At 34.7% G+C, this 14457-nt stretch overlaps 1 protein-coding gene across 1 annotated transcript in view; it reads right to left on the reverse strand.

Annotated features, from left to right (window-relative positions):
* The window catches only part of ELF1 (E74 like ETS transcription factor 1), a 103243-nt gene that overhangs the window by 41413 nt on the left and 47373 nt on the right, over positions 1–14457 (reverse strand). The window contains exon 2 of the mRNA XM_069467670.1: positions 6483–6782. Within this exon, the coding sequence (XP_069323771.1) occupies positions 6483–6554 (72 nt within the window). The 5' untranslated portion in view covers positions 6555–6782. The remainder of the gene's footprint in view (positions 1–6482; positions 6783–14457) is intronic.

Consider the following 14457-nt stretch of genomic DNA (forward strand, 5'->3'; position numbering starts at 1 on the left):
AAAATCTTCAATAACGTTGATATTTCTAGCTGGAGCGGAAAGCGGAATTCTTTTGAAGGAAATGAAGAGGTTTTGAATCCTACTTCAGGACTGATGTGAGCAAAAACATAGGCTGCAAATGGAGTACCTACTGTATGGATTATAAAAAAAAAAATTATGGGCAATAAGGGAGGGTAGTCATAGTTTTTAAAAATTAGGTTTCATTTCTATAGTACTTTTAATATTACATGGCGAGAGTCCAGGCGTGGTGGCTCACGCCTGAAATCCTAGCACTCGGGGAGGCCGAGGCTGGAGGATCACTTGAGGTCAGGAGTTCGAGACCAGCCTCACCAAGAGCGAGAGGACCCCCATCTCTACTAAAAATAGAAAGAAATTAGCCGGACAACTGAAAATAGAAAAAAATATTAGCCAGGCATGGTGGTGCACACCTGTAGCCCCAGCTACTTGGGAGGCTGAGGCAGGAGGATCACTGAGCTCAGGAGTTAGAGGTTGCTATGAGCTAGGCTGATGCCACTGCACTCTAGCCCGGGCAACACAGCAAGACTCTGTCTCAAAAAAAAAAAATAATAATAATAATTACATAGCTAGTTAACACACGCTTTTATTTCATTTGATCTTCCCCACTACCTTGTGGAGTAATTGGTATCCCAGGTTAACAAATGAGAAAACTGTAGCTCAAAGAGATTTATTAACTTAAGCAATGACACACAGCTGATAGACATTGTTAGAAGATTGGAATCCATGCCTTGTTACTTCAAATCCAGTGTTCCTTCTACTATATGATTGCTGCCTCCACCTCTTCCCATTAAATCAGCCATATTTCTTTAGGATTTAAAAAAATGTATAGATAGCCTTCCCAACTTCTTCTGAACCCTAGCCTATTTCCCCAGAGAGAACCACTTTTATCTTATTTCAGATATTTCTACTGGTGACTACCTCAATATTGCTAAATAAAATATTTATACCACTGGAAAAAAAAAAAAAAAGAAGGCAACCAAAGCACGTAGAACCTGGAATTTTATATAGATAACAGAGGATCCACTGATTTCAGGTACAGGTGAGTAGCACCATTCCAGCTTCCTGCCCTCCAAGTCACTGGTGCTGAATAAGTTACACATAGAACACTATAAACTAATTCCTTCCACCCCTATTTTATGAGGGTACACCTAATCTCTGACCTAACAGAATCTTACCATTCCAGCTGAAAAATGGCAGGTTGGTGTGATTAATGCTCTTATGTACATTTTCTCAATCTACAACACACAGCCTCAGTCTCAAAATGCAATCATGCCAAAAACTGTCTCTGCAATTTGAAGGATTCTCCCAAGAAACAGGAAAGCTGTACATGGATGTTAGATTATTTTTGGGGGGAGGGGCGGAGAGACAATTTTAATATACAACCATTTAGAGAGAAAATTTATAAAAGCATCCACATGCCCACGAACCAGATTTACTAAATAAATGTGAACACTGTTATTTAATGGATTTTAATTTACAATTTCAATGACAATTTTTAAAAGGTTTTTGAGATGATTTTCACTAAACATGTACAATAGTTCAAAATACTATCAGAAAAAAAGACTCAGAAATATTTGTTTCTGGTCTTGGAATTATGGTAACACGGCCACACTGTCCATCCATGCACTAAACGACAATGTAGATAATAGGTCCCTGGAAAATATATACTGTAGTCAAGAGAGTTGTGGAATAAGGATCACTTCTTATTCAAAGGTCTTCTGATGTGATAAGGGCCATAACTGAATATATATACACACACACATACACACACACACATCTCAAATCATTTTACCAACAGGTAAATTTTATCTATTTTATAAACAGATCATTTTATCAACAGATTAAGAGGAAGAAAAATCTTTAAGAGGACGCAATGATATTATATACTTTGGGAATATTAAGGGGGAAAAAGGTAATCTCTTTAAGTAACTTAGCACTTATTTGGGGAAATTAGTAATGCATATATGAAAATTTAACATAGTAAGTGTGTGACAGTGACAATAGGTGATATAGGAATAACAGGATAAAGTCGTTAATTCCTGAAGGAATGGTTTTAGGATGAGTCCCTGGAATAAGTAAGTTTTGTTCTAAGTCCCTGAAAGATGATAAGACTTAAACATGCAACAGGTGTCAATGTGAGCGATTATTCCTGAGCAAACAGAAGAGAAGCAGGAAAGCATCTGGGAAAATTACACATGAGGCTGGCAAAAATATGTAGTACAAGAAACAAAAGAGTTGTGACACAAACCGGGAAAAGTTTCTAACTGTAAATTAAGATGTTTCTACTGATTAAGAAGTCAAGAGAAATCCATCAAAAGTTTTGGTACATTCTGCTGCTCTGGAACGCTTCCTCTTTTTCATCTGTCAGATCCAGTTTAACTGCAACTTCCACAGTAAAGCTTTCCCAACCTTGCAGTGCAGTCAATTGTTCCATTCTCTGTATCCACAGCACTTTGTGTTTACCTCTGTTACACTGACTGAGTACTGATTCCCAAGCACTGTATGAAAAATCATTGGGCAGCTTGTTTAAAAGATAGCAAGGCACTGTTACCCTTTACCCTCCAGGAATTAGCAGTCAGAGAAAGCCAATTTACTCCCTCGGAAGGAAAGTCCTAAGACTACCTTCTTATCTGTTATAATGAGATTCTATAAAAATATTCATTCTACTTGTTCATTTTTGCCAGGCATGTCACACACCAAGCTTCTCCCTGGTGACTTAAGTCTACTAAGCACAAATGATTTGCCAGAAGTTCTACTTTTAAAACCAACAACTGAAAAAACATACAATGTAATAATATATCAAAATTACCAAAAAATTTATCAAACTTGTAAAAAACCATTCAGCTACTAGCTGTTTTTCATTAAATTAATTTCTGGAATATTCGAGTAAATAGTCAAGTTTCCTTCTCTTTAGAAACTCGTGTCCATAGGCATCAGCTTTTTTCTTATTCTCATACATTCAACAGGTAAACACGCCTGTTTATTAATAAGGTCAAACCAAAACACCTTTGTGTAAAAGGTTATTATTGCATTTCAACACTGAGCACTTCATTTTCAGCTACAAATATTCCCAATTTACAACAGACAGCAAGAACAGAGTTTTAAACTGTCAGCATCAACAGTGTTGATATTTCCTTTCCAACACCCCACCCCCACCCCTGCCATCTCCACCCAAGAGTTCCAGGCAATTTTGAAAGAGTATGAATTGAATAAGAGAAAATGATCAGGGTGTTGGCAACCAGGCATTAACAGTGTTGTTTTCTTTAGACTATAACATTTATAACCACAGACCATAACTGTAAACAGGAAATATATTCTAATCTAGTTCCCTGAAACAGTGATGTTATAAAGAACCAACCAATATAGGATCATAAAACAGAATAAATTATTTTAAAAGATATAAATACTTTTTGATTTTGAAAAGTTAAAATCCCAACAGTGTTTTTAATGTAACTTAATAAGCTAACTCTAAAATTCATTCAAAAACCTACCCCAATTTGGGGGGAGGGGATACCCTATAAGATATCAAAGCTACAAAGTGATACTAATGAAAACAATGTGATATTGGCACAATATAAAAACAGTTCAATTAAAACAATACATTCTCAAGTTCAAAACTTCTGTACATATGGAAATTTAATATATAACAAAGGTGGCAGTTTTGATGTGAAAAATATAAAATATTCAATAAACGGTGAAGGGCTAACACCACTATTTGTGGGAAAGAGGGAGCAGTCATCAGATCGTGAATATCTCAACATCATACAAAAATAAACTTCAGATGGACTGAGGAGCTAAACATATGAAACATACTAGAAGAAAATATAAAGAGAATATTTAATAATTTTAGAGGTAAGGAAAGCTTTCCTAAGCAAAAGCAGAAAAAAAAAAAGCCAAAAAACTTGGTAATAATATCAATTAATATTGATAAATTTTATGAAAAATATTTGAAATTTCTATAGGTTAAAAGATATCAAATTATTAAAAGACGGTACCAGATTGAGAGAAAATATTTGCATCATGTGTCACAAGAAGAGAGTTAACCATTAATTGCAGAATATATTAGTTAGAAAACAATGATTCTAATGTAATATCCATAATATAGGAAGAACTCCTGCTGGGCAGAAGGATATTAATAATTCAAAGAAAATTCAAATTTACAATAAATAAAATTCACAAACAATAAACTACCTCACCACTAGCAGTCAAGGAAATGCAACACATACACACTTATAATACATTAAATGAAAACAAGTCACAAATATGATTTAGCATAATTTCATTTGCATCTTAAAAAACAACTTCTGTAAGTAATTTTCCATGTATCTACATTATTCATTTGTTTAGAACTAAGTCTAAAAAATTACACATCAAATTGTTGGCACTAGCTTCTTCTGGGGAGGAGAATAAGATTAGAGAGTAAAGGTGAAGAGAAAATTTCACTATTTTACATATCTTTGTATTAGGTTCACTGCTTTTATAAATGGCCAGTTGTTACTTTTATATCAAAAACAAATTAAACTAACAAGCAAACAAACAAGGAAATAGAGCCACAGGTTAGATAAGATGCTAATAAGACCACCACTGGATCTACCCTCCTATAAAGCAGTTTTCTGTACTCATGGCCACAGACTGAAGAACTCTGAACCTGGCCAGCAGTTTCAAACATTTTGACAATGATTATAATACAGTAAGATTGTCACACATCATTGCAAGAATACACAAAACATCATTAGTGAGAGAGATTGCTTATGTTCTAATCAAGGCTCCACTATTTACTAGCTGTATGCATTCAGCAAGTCACTTAACCTCTTTATGTCTTAATTTCCTCATCACAAAACGGAGATATTAGTATTTACCTTAAATGGTTAATATTTGTAAAATCCTTATAATACCTGCAAAAAATGAATATAGATTCATTTTGCTAGATAAAAATAACTTAAGAAAATACATATATGTACATGCTGACAGCACCATCTCCCTTTCCAAAGACATAAATAACCTCTCCAAAATAAACTAAATGCATCGTATGTATGATAAGTATGTAAGTATTGTTTTCAAAACTCTTTTAAGGCTACATAGATGCTATAACGTAAGATGCATTTCTCATGGTCAGAAATGTCGAAGCCACCGTACTAGCGCATACCAGTGAGTGGCTTAGAGCTCTGTCCTCTGTTGCCACATCCTGAGATCAAACCTCACCACATCAAGCACGGGATCTATAACAGCATCTTTCATCTAAGAGGGCTGCATAGCAAACATACTGTTTCAAACCTTAATATACACATAAACATCCTGTCTTAAATTCATAACACTTTCTCCTCCTAAAATATCCTCTCTATTGTCTTTAGATTAAATCCATAGCACTATTAATATATTTTTAACTGGGACCAAGCAATCCTCTCCCTGAAACTTTTCTCCTCCCTAATCAAAGCTCATCTCCATTTTAAGGCAACTTAATCCAAATTCTCACCTTTTGTAGGTTTATTTATAAACTTTTTATTCTGTCACTTCAATGGACAATACAGCTAAAAATTTCTAAATAGCCTGCCAAAAGTAAAAATCAATTTTTTGTAATAATTATGTTTCTAGAATAAAAACATGACACATTATAACTGGCCTACTAAAGTTAGGTATTTAGGCTTATTTCAGTAATAAATCAACTTTATAAGGCATATTTTAAACCTACTAGTTCTCAAAATATTTTTCCTAGTACACTGAGTCTTCTCCAGTGCTTACAACACTATTTTTCCCACATCACATCTTACATTCCCTATATAACCTGCTTTAAAAAATGAAGTAAATTGTAAAATCCCCAGAAACCCTAGCCTCCCCCTAGCCCTTTTTTGGCGGGTGGGGGTGGAGAACTAGAATTAATCTTAGATGCTTTATTCCATTACTCTTAGATCTTTCTTATATTCTGAAAGCAATAATTTGCACTTCTTGTGTAAATTCAATGAAAACCGATTTAGAAATTCTTCAGTTCAATCCTCTCATTCTACAATGATGAGGATCTAGAGAAGTTAAGCAACTTCCCTCAGAGTCACATGCTTTAGACTGAAACGATGTATGACTGTGGGACTGCTAACATTGTTTCATCTGCTTGAAGAAATGGCCCATGATTATAAATATTAACTGCATACATTAAAAATTAGTATAGTCTCTAGAACTTTTCAAATTACTTTGAAATAATTATTTGAGGCATTTACTATTAATTCTCATTTTACAGAAAAACAAGCTGAACCCCTAAAGTATTACTTCCTTATTACCACATCAAAGCTAAAGATAAGATTTATACCTAATGAATTAACTGGCACTTAGAATATATTTCCTCCAAATATTTAATTTCTAAACACTTACTCCAATAAAGTTTCTCCACCGTCCTTTAAAGTAAATAACTTTCTGCTACAAATGGAAAAATCATAATAAATTTATTAAAATCCAATTTTCTCTGGATCTCATACCTGTTGGTCATCCTCCATGACGTTACTAGCAAATTCAAATACTAGGTCGTTCTGTTGGACAACAGCAGCCATAATAAAGCATTCCCCTTAGATCCACATGAGAAAAATTCCAAACAGGTTCAAGTATCAGGCAGCAGAATCCAGTGACCAATTTGGGTAAAAACTCTCAGCTAAGTCTGTGAAGTTACTGTATACCCAGGTTTTCTTCAGGGAAGATGCTTCAGATTTTCTTGATTCATTGATATTCTACTCAAGCTGAGAAAATTTTTCTGAATATTTTCTTCTCTCAAGCTTCCTGGCCTAAAAAACAAAAGCTTAAGTTAGTTATAAGAAAAGCAATCACCCATTTAGAATATAACAACTGATATAGAGGGCAATGTCTCCAAAGCAGTATTTTTTTTTTTTTTTGGGTGGTGGTTAATGTTTTTAAATAAAAGCAACATGACTCAGTTTTGTTTTGTTTTTTTTCAAAAAGTTATGTATTTTCTTTGAAGACTTCATTTCTGCTAAGATCACCTCTCATAACTGAAAATGATGCCTTTCTCTCCCTTCCCCAAGTTAAACTGGGGAAAGTACTGAGTTAAAGTACTCAACATTTAAAAAAACAAAGAGCCAAAAAACCAACCAGCAATAAAAATGAGATTTGTAATTGTAATAAAGGACATATGGGTTAGTTCGTTCCACCGACCCAGCAAACTACATACTTGCTACTCCATGAGTAATTTCATAATGTATAGTTTCATCTTTAATAGAAACATTCAGACAACATCTCTATTAGGTCTAATGCAAGTATTTAAAATTGAATACATTCAAAGTTAGCAAGAACTATTTTAAGAGCTTTATAAAGTAACCAGAAATTAAAGCCCATTCTTTATGTTCTTTAAAAAGGCTTTTGATAAGTAGAATGCTTTAAAAATTACCATGCTTAAGCCTGTCTTCAGTGGCTTCTTTTTTAATGCACTGAAACATATCCTTATCTCTAGCATAGGCTTGTAAGCAACAGGAAGGAAACAGCACTTGACCACGTCATGGCAAATTAGAACATGCAAAGAACTGCACTTTACAATAGGAGAAAAAAAGAAACGCAACTTAAGAGTGAAAACAATTTCATAGCAAATGGAGAAATGCTTTAAAAATGTCTGCCAAAGACGTTTGCCTATTTTTAAAAATAAGTTACCACTACTAATAAAAGTAAAAGAAACAAATTTAACTTAGGTGTTTATCACACTTTTATTAAACATTGCATCAAATGGTTATGGCCGGCTGGGCGTGGTGGCTCAGGCTTATAATCCTAGCTCTCTGGGAGGCCGAGGTGGGAGGGAGGATCACTTGAGGTCAGGAGTTTGAGACCAGCCTGAGTAAGAGCGAGACTCCGTCTCTACTAAAAATAGAAAAAATTAGCTGTGAAACTAAAAAATAGAAAAAATTAGCTGGGCATGGTAGTGCGGGCCTGTAGTCCCAGCTACTTGGGAGGCTGAGGCAGGAGGATCCCTTGAGCCCAGGAGTTTGAGGTTGCTGTGAGCTAGACTGACACCACAGCACTCTAGCCTGGGCAACAGAGTGAGACTCTGTCTCAAAAAAAAAAAAAAAGAAAGAAAGAAAAGAAAAGAAAAAAGAAAAGAAAAACAAATGGTTATGGCCATAAATGTGACATGAAAAGACCAGGATAAAAATAATCACATTAAATAACATCTAGTTCTTTGAAACAGCATTTACAATTTTAATACAAATACTTCAAAAAAGAAGTTGACTCCAAGGAAAGGATGACTACTAATTTCCTAATAATTTTAAAGAGACAAGTCTGGAGATGAAGCTGACGTGGTCAATCGGTTTCCCTGAAAACCTAAATCTAGCTAGTATGTGCTAGCCAAATCACGTCCTCGATTGCCTAATTTCACTAAACCCAATTCCCTGTGTACATATTCTGTGCTCTAGGGGTCACCATGGATGACTGTGATTTCCCTAACTGGAAATCAAAATAAAATAAGGGTTAAGAATTCAATTCAAATGATATTTCTACTCACTAAATTGGAGTCCAACCCAGCAGTTTCTCCCCCTCCCCCACTCCACCCTTTTAAACAGTAAGTTCAACTCCAATACCGAGAAAGTATTTTTAGCACATTCTGGTAGTTTTAGAGCAATGTACCATATTTAGAGGAGGGGAAAAAAAGCATTTTGATCTAAATTGAGCAGACAGATATAAAGGCACACATTTGGTCTTGGACAAACCTTACTTATATAGAATCTTTTCCCTTAAATTATTACCCAACCTCCCATTCCAGCATCTGTAACTAACCAAACAAATCTAAAAAGAATTATAATTTTTAAAAATTAAAAAATTAAAAAAAAATTACTACCCAACCTAATTCTTCTATAGGCCTGCCTTCCTTGTGTTCCTCCACACAAACTATTCATTCTTTCCTCCTTTCTCAACTACTACTCGCCATGATCTGAACACCTCCTCCCACTTGTCAGCACCCAATCACATCTCCATTCTTTAATGCTCAGGTCCCCTTCTTTCACAAAGCCTCCCAACCTATATGCCTCAAACCACAATGAGTGCTCCCTTCAAAAATACAGCACATTTAACTGCCTGTAGCACCAATTTAGCACTAACAATACCTAATCTCACATCGGAAAATTCTGTCCACCTAATTTAGTTGACTAAATGTTTCAGTGCCTATTATTTGCAAGGCACTGTGCCAGCCACCAAGATAATCAGAGCAAAACCTCTTCTGGGGAAGTATCTATTGCCTAAAATTTCTTCTGTACCTCCCAAACCTGTGTGCCCATAATAATGAGAAAAAGGATTAATGACAGATAATGTTTTAAATATCTTATCATTAGATATTTAAGCTATTTCTACATATATTCTTTATTTTAAAAAAAGGATACCTGAAGTTACTTCTGATAAAGAGGAAATCATTATCTTAAATTTGAAAAACCACAGTAAGAAAATATAACCAGAATCAAGGGATATTTCCTGATACAAAAGTTTCTCTGTAAAAAGTTAGGTTCCAAAACCTACCTGTTCGGAAGTACAAAGTGACACCGTACCAAAACCAATGTGAATACGTCTACCTAAATTTAAGTTTCACTTTCTTTTCCATTGGTATCAGGCACATTTTCTTACCAGCACTTGCGCACTGCTATTGTGCTTTTTTTTTTTTTTTTTTGGCAGAGTCTCACTCTGTTGCCCAGGCTAGAGTGCCGTCGGCCTCAAACTCCTGGGCTCAAGCAATCCTCTTGCCTCAGCCTCCTGAGTAGCTAGGACTACAGGCATGTGCCACCACGCCTGGCTAATTTTTTCTATATATATTTTTAGTTGTCTATATAATTTCTTTCCATTTTTAGTAGAGACGGTGTCTCGCTCTTGCTCAGGCTGGTCTCAAACTCCTAAGCTCAAATGATCCAACCTCCTTGGCCTCCCAGATGCTATTGTGCTTTAATACTATCTTTTAGAAACCTCAAAAATGAGGATAAGCAATCAACATACCTACACCTTCACACTAACTACCATCAGTAATCAGTCAAAACTGAAATGGCTCCCCACAATCACTAAATCATTTGTTGGGGTAACAAAAAATACATCTTTGCTCTAGCAGATAGCTTTTGGTCATTTCTATACAGAAGTTCATAAACTGAAAATGTACAAGTAAATAAAAGCATTTTATTGGCTCAATCAGGTCTCTGAAGCTCTGTCATCTTTCCTCCTCTTCCTCTTCCCTGTGTAGTTTTATATACCCTATGGCATCAAGGTGGTTCTGATACAGAGATATCACCTGTATATTTCAGAAATATTTAGATAACAGCCCAGGTATATTAAACTTTTTTCAGTAATAGACAAGACTGAAAACCTACAACAATGATTCAATTTCTCTTTAGTAAACTGAGGTGTAAGTATAACAAAACTAAAAATAGAATTCTTGTTTCCTAAATCAGGACTCTTAACACTATAATTTACAGCTTCGTCTCTAAATCTACCCAAATCCTTTCTGCCATAGTACTTTAGTATATAGATTTAAGTAAATGCATATATCAATTTTTTAAAATCTTCATCTCTAGTTTGGCTAGTGATCTCCAAATCAGTCACTAAACTGTCTATAAGACAAGTCCATGTCAGTGCCTCTCAAAGTCAATGTGTGTAAAACATGTCCACAACTAAATGCATCATCTGGTTCCACAAATTTGCTCTCATGTAGAAAAAATATGGGTACTCAGATTGAGAAGAAAAGAAGCTTCTGGTCTACCTCAGAAAATTGTAAAATCCTCAGTAAATTTAAAACTTGTTTAAATTTACCCATCATTAGTTATACCTATTGTATTCAGGAAACACTCTGCTGTATTAATGGTTTTCAAATACATGTTCTTTTCAAAGTGTCACTTAGTCTTTATAAAATAACAAGGAAAAAGATAAGTGAAAACTATTCATTCACTACACACACATAAGGAATCAACTCCTTAAAAACTAATTAATTATGAGAGGTCATCCAGTTGGGTATCTACTAGATAATGAAAACTTTCCAGGTTGGCTCTGATGTCTTTCAACTGGGTCAGGATCATATTCTTATTCTTCAAGGAGACGTGCCACAATAGTTAGCAACAAGGTTCCTAACCTCTCACGACTAAAAAATAAACATTGGATTTAAGGTAAAACAGTAAAGCAAAACAGTTAAGAGCACAGGCTCTGGAGTCAGATCACTTAAGGGCCAATCTTCTGCAGTGTGAACTTGGAAAAGTCACTTACTTGGTGTCTCAGTCTCCTCTTTCTGTAAAATAGGTATAAGCCTCAAGTTTCCTCATCCTATAAAACAAATAATCCAGAGTTGCTGCGAAGATTAGATGCAAACTGCATGTGCGGAATACCTGGTATATGAATTGTACTCAACACTTCATTATAACTGGCAGTATACTGCAAGAGATATGTAACAGGTGCATGCCAGATAACTAATTATTCCTTAAGTCTCATTTCTATACTCCCTGGGAGTCTCCTTTACCACAACTATGTGCTAGACTCCAACAAAGAAACACCAGTCCATTACTAGCCAAAGTATAATTCTCTTCCAGTACCGAAAAATCTGGCACCTTTTGGTTAAATCCAGTTGTGTCATGGATAGGATTTCACTCTGCCTGGCACGCTTCCCTAACAGAGAGTCCCAATATGCCCCATTCCAAACAAAATAACTTTACTGATTGTAAACACAAAACCCTCAGCCACATTACTGGCTACTACAGCCAATTCAAATGGTTAATTTTTGTTTAATTTATTATAAAAGACTTCAGGTATTAAAAAAACATAAGATAGTCAAAATTAATCACTGATTGAACAATTTTGTTCAATCAGTGATTTAGACACAAGGATATAAAAATCCATGAATTCACAAAGATATTTTTTAAAAATCATTGCTCTCCTTTGGAAGTTACTATGGTACCAACTCATTATAGTGAAAATTGATAAATAAAAGGAATGAATCAAACAAGTGAAAAGGTTTTAGATTACACAATTCTGGCAAAAAAAGAAGGTAAAATACATCAGCTTAGCGCAATGAGGTGGTTGAATACTCTAACTTTAAGTATGTAATTCAAACAGTGTTTCTGTATGTATGTGTGTTTGTAGTGTGGCTGTATGTAAACAACTGGAATTGTGTAGTAACTGCAGACACGAGATGGAAATCTACTAAAGGGCCTTTTCAATGTATAGGCATAACCATTATAAGAAATACAAGTGTATTTGGAAAATCCACCAGAATAAATACAATAGAAATTAAAGAAATTAGAGTAAGAAAAGTGAGAGAAGAGAAGCTATACAAATTAGAAATGAGAAGCAATAAATCCATACAATGTAATGACTGGAGTTCTTGTGGGATGGACCAGAGGCAGGCCTTTTTATCTGTTTTCTAATATGGTAGTAGAGTATGGTACTTGAGCTCCCAGCAGAAATGACAATAAGTAGTATCAAGATAAATTCTATCTTCCAAGGGCCTGCTCATTCTCAGTCTAAAATATGTGGAATCAAGGATTTTAGACCTGAAAAATATCTAATGCATTCACTAAAAAGATAAAAGAATCTGGGCCTAGAGCATTCTGATTTGTCCAAGGACACACAGCCAGTTAGTGACAAAGGAAGCACAAGGGACCCATATTCCTTATGTGTGCCCTTATAACTACGTAAATAAAACTTCATAAATATTCTCATTAATATCTTTTTCTTTAGCAGAATATTTGGAAAAATAAATCTCTTACACAAGTATCTGTAGCAAAAGTACCTTACAACTGTTAATCAGAATGCTTTTATACACTGTTCCATGCAACTTCTTGATACTTGGTAATCCATTTTCAATCATATTTTTACCTGGAACAACTGAAGCAGAGGGGTTTATAGATTTCCCTATTATTGCTTTAAATCTTAAAGTTTTACTATTATTGTTCTTTCCCAAGTTTACCATATCATACCATTTTGCTTTATGCCTTCACTCAGCCAAAAAAGTGAAAAGGACACATTTATAAGCCTTTTTAAAAAATTATTACAACTTAATAACTCGGTAAAATACTTTAAAATAGAGTTTTACTGACATTTTTCTTTCTAGTTCTTTAAATACAGTATTATTTGCTATCATTTACATCAAAAAAATGTAGATATGGAAAAAACAAAGAAACACACCAAAATATAGTTACAATTAAGTCACCAGATTTGAACTTCCCCAAACAAGGGTGGTAACAGTCTCTCAGTTCCTGCTAAGGAAAAAAAAAAAAAAGGGGGAGACCAATTTTAAAATAAATCTCATCATATAACTTTCTCTAAGCCAGGTACTCTATACACAAAATAGAAGGAAAAAAAACAAAAGTTAATGTCACAATGCGAACAAATCTTTCATTGTATTCAGCATTGTCATAATTCAATTGAAAATGTTTCTATACCCCAACCTTTAAAATTTTTTTTGAATATACAAGAAATTTAAGAATTCAGAAAAAGTTTAAAAATATGCTTTTGGACTCCATATAGATGCCATAGGTACCATACACATTACCATCAATATCTTCTAAGTATTAATAGCAATCCTGCATAGCTACTTAAAATTAGGCATTCTTTAACGGGGTGGGGCCAGGGCAGGAGGTAGTAGAGGGAAGTACTCAGAACTTTATCAAAAGTATAGTTCTATTTTCACATAAATGAAGCACAAATTGATGTTTTTTTTATACAGAAAGTCTCAGCCTGGCTTCTAGTGAGCTATGCAAAGCTGAAGGAGGTATTGGCAACCTGATCAAGCTCAACTTAGCTTCAACCATGTTAATTAAAAAAAAAAAATCAATATGATCAAACTAAATAGACTGACTTCTCCTATGCTTTTACCTTTTTGCTGACAACCAGATGAAAAGTTCCAGAGGGCAGGCCACAATTACTCACCACCCAGACCTGAAATTCCAGTTCTTTCACATAGTTCTCCACTGTCTACCATTGGCCACTTGGGCCTACCTGGTGTCAGATTACACTCCGGCAGCATTTATAGCACCTTGCAAAACAGACAAACAGATCAAATACCTAGACCTGTCCATACCTGTGATCTCAAGATTAACTCTTTTTCTGAGCATGTTCTATAAACAAGACAATTTAAAACCAAAAGAGAAAATATCCAACAGCAGTAATCAGATCTCTTCACTCTGGTCATAAAAAAAAGTTTAACTTCTTTCCTTTCCCCAAAACGCTGAAAGTTATAATTATCAATATGTCATAAATGGGTGTTTTTCATTATGCAAATAAACTGACTGAAGGAACTTTCTTCCCTCCAGGACCCAAAATCTGAACTCTGACAAAACACTAGCCAGAAAACACAAACATGCTAAAATGTCCTTATCAGCAAAACCTGTTTGGGCAGTTAAAAAATTTCTCTCTACAAGAAACAAGACTTAACTTGCAAGGAAACTGTTTCATTTCCGTGGCTGTTTATTCTCCTGGTTAATACTTTCATCTCCTTAG

Source organism: Eulemur rufifrons, chromosome 4 (assembly GCF_041146395.1).
Source record: "Eulemur rufifrons isolate Redbay chromosome 4, OSU_ERuf_1, whole genome shotgun sequence".
NCBI lineage: Eukaryota > Metazoa > Chordata > Mammalia > Primates > Lemuridae > Eulemur > Eulemur rufifrons.